Below are 2,937 nucleotides of genomic sequence, written 5' to 3' on the forward strand. Positions count from 1 at the left end.
TGACGGATTTTATCAGCGCCTTACCAGAGAGTCTCCAGGTACGAATCCTCTCGTTCTTGTCCACAAAAGATGCTATCAGAACCAGTGTGTTATCTAAAACATGGAAGCCCCTTTGGACCCACCTCCCATGCATCAAAATCCACCATTCCGATTTCGATTTTTATGTGTGTAGCGAAGCACGATATGAATCAATGTACAAAACTTTACTGTTATACAGGGAACCCAAGCTCCATAAACTCTCTCTTCATCTTCCAGAATTTTCTTCTGATTCCTTTTATCACTTTATCAAATTGCTGTAATTTGTCACCGAATATCATGTGGAAGAGCTGTCTCTAGCTTTGCATGACTTTAAGCTGCCTGAAGACTTCTACACAAATTCAGTTCTCTCAAAACTGAGTTTGTCTCATGGCATTCACTTATCTAGTACTTTGTCTTGGACAGCACTGAAGATTCTGGAAATTCAATTTATTAGTGTACGCAGCAGTTTTTTGACAATGCTTTTACTTGGCTGTCCTGTTCTTGAGATTTTAAAGCTGTTTAGGTTCTTTGCTATCGACAGTGAGTTAGATATTACTTCTGGTTTGTTGAAGAGGTTGGTGTTACAGTCTCCTCTTGGTTACATGGGGGAAATTAAGATTTGTGCCCCAAATCTTTTGGAGTTGATCCTGAATGGGAATTGCTATTGGAGATTTAGATTGATGGATGTCTCGTCCTTGGTAGATGCTGATCTCTCCCTTTGCGGAGAAGAAGTACCAGATGGATACTTGGAAAAAGTACCGGATGGATACTTGGAAAACCTTGAAGGCATGGCAGTGGACTATCTTGAAAAGCTACGTCATGTTCAGAAGCTTTCTTTGTCCTGTTGTTACCTTCGTGTAAGTTTATCTATGGACTTGAATCTATTATAGCACTGTAAATCATTTTATTCCTCAAGGCTCTAGTTAGGCGGTTTTTTTCTCTCTTGATGAATTAGAAGTAGTACATGCATATTTTATTAAGCGATTTGTAGAACAAATGCATAATTTACCTAGAATGCATTTGCAAATCCAGACTTATTCTTCTGAGGAGAAATATAAATTATAAAGTGATGATAAGATTTAAATTCATAAGATATTGTACATGAAATTCTTAGGAGCCCAAAAATGTTTAGTTTAAATTTTTATCATTATCTTGTAGTTAAAATTAGTTCTTATTTGTAAATGAATTCAACACAAATACAAGTTTGATCTAAACATTGCCTAAATAGATGCATCTCTATGTTTCAGAATGTGTTGCCTAATTTGTTGTCTTCTTTTGCCTCCTTCAACTGCTCTCGGTGTCAGAGATGGAGAGTTATACTCTGCTGTTGGAGTGCAAAAGTATGACTCTTAATACTTCATTCACAACGTCCATGTTTGCTGGTCTTGAAAAGCTGCTAAGAAGTTCACTTTACCTGGAGACATTAACAATCAACTACCATTTTCTTGAATGTTACTAGGTTTGTTTTAGTGCAATACTTTATCTTCCTCACAACACGCCTCTGTTCTGAAATGTATAGACATGCATATATTGTTTATTTGGCTGCTGAGTTTTATATATTCTCCTATTTGTCATTTGATTTTTCTCAAGCATCTTTATCATCTGTACATTTACAAGATTGTAGTAGGAAAAAGAATTCCACTGATAGTATTAGTAACAAGAATTCCTCAGCGGACACAATGCAAAATATTGAATAATATTCATAACAATCATTGATTCTCTCTCATAAACTTATATTATTTAGCTCAAGGAATCGCTCAAGCTTTATATGGCTGATGGTTTCACAGGAGAGGGATACTGGAAAGAAAATAGACTGAAGATGCAAAATTTAAGAAGAGTTAAAATGAGAGAGTTTGATGCAACTTTCAAATTGGTGTGTGAATTGATTGAATTTTTGCTTATAAATGCCCCGATGCTTGAGGAGATGGTAGTGGGGAGTCCTGGTGGGACAGTTCTTGAAGTAACTAAACTCTGACTATCCTTGTCTTCCCATCTCCAAGATGTTATAGGATTTTATATGTTTTACTCTTTGTGATGCACTTTACTGGATTCCTTTGTAAGGATAAAATTACGAACATCACCAAAACATCTTATGTGCAAAAATACTTTTCTTCTGCATAAATTGAATTTTGTTGGCCATAGTTTTGCTTTATTGTTTGAATTTTTGTCCCATATTTGTTTATTTTGTCTTTAAAACGTAAATATAAATGCTACCCGCAGAATTTTAATAACTTGAGTTTCTAATTTCCGACGGCACTTTTTGGTATATAATTTGAACTTCATTTTAACCAGAAAAAAAAAAGTTGAGCGTAATACTTATAGTTCAACCTGATTAGATTGAGTTTTAATTTGTTCTTTTTTGCCTGATATATATTGGTTTTCTGCAGATTTTTGGATTTGTCTCTCTTGTTGGTTTGTAATTTTTCATTTTGAGTGGTTCTTTTTTTCAAAATTTTTAAACAGAGGTTTTTGCTGTGAATGTTCAGATTAATGCATACGATAATTCAATCCATGTCATGTATATATGTAATTTATGTTTTCTGACTTCTTTATAAGATATCGGTCAATTAGCAAATGAAATAAAAGGTCACAAATGAAAATTAATGATTTTTTTTTATAATTTGTATATTGTTTTTAGATTTTAAGACAAAGTTGTAAGTTAATATGGTTGGACTCTGTTGAAAAACAAAAACAACCTTGCATGGGGGGGGGGGGGGCGGGGGGGGGGATAATAGACTTTTTGTCATTATTTTTTTATAAACAGAAAAGTTAGATTTGCATTTAAATAGATAGATTAAACGGATTTTTTTAATAAAATATTTTATTCTTTTTAGTCTAAAATGATAAGTATTACAAGATTGTTTCAATCATATATATACTTACTACAATCCAAAAGTAAGGTAAGAGATATCCACTATA

The 2,937-nt window shown here is 33.5% G+C and overlaps 1 protein-coding gene across 2 annotated transcripts; it reads left to right on the top strand.

The window, feature by feature from the left end:
* Positions 1-295: 295 nt before the first annotated feature.
* On the top strand, positions 296-1,592 carry LOC148239780 (uncharacterized). Of its 2 annotated transcripts, none has more exons than XM_088211222.1 (2): positions 296-875; positions 1,266-1,592. In XM_088211222.1, exons 1-2 carry the CDS (start codon positions 495-497, stop codon positions 1,362-1,364), a joined length of 480 nt encoding a protein of 159 aa, XP_088067348.1. In that variant the 5' UTR covers positions 296-494; the 3' UTR covers positions 1,365-1,592. The 2 variants fall into 2 exon arrangements, with proteins under 2 accessions (XP_088067348.1, XP_088067349.1); XM_088211223.1 differs by having other exon boundaries at positions 1,323-1,592.
* Positions 1,593-2,937: the final 1,345 nt, after the last annotated feature.

This window comes from Carica papaya, chromosome 9, assembly GCF_054855325.1.
Source record: "Carica papaya isolate Zhongbai chromosome 9, ASM5485532v1, whole genome shotgun sequence".
Classification (NCBI taxonomy): Eukaryota; Viridiplantae; Streptophyta; class Magnoliopsida; order Brassicales; family Caricaceae; genus Carica; species Carica papaya.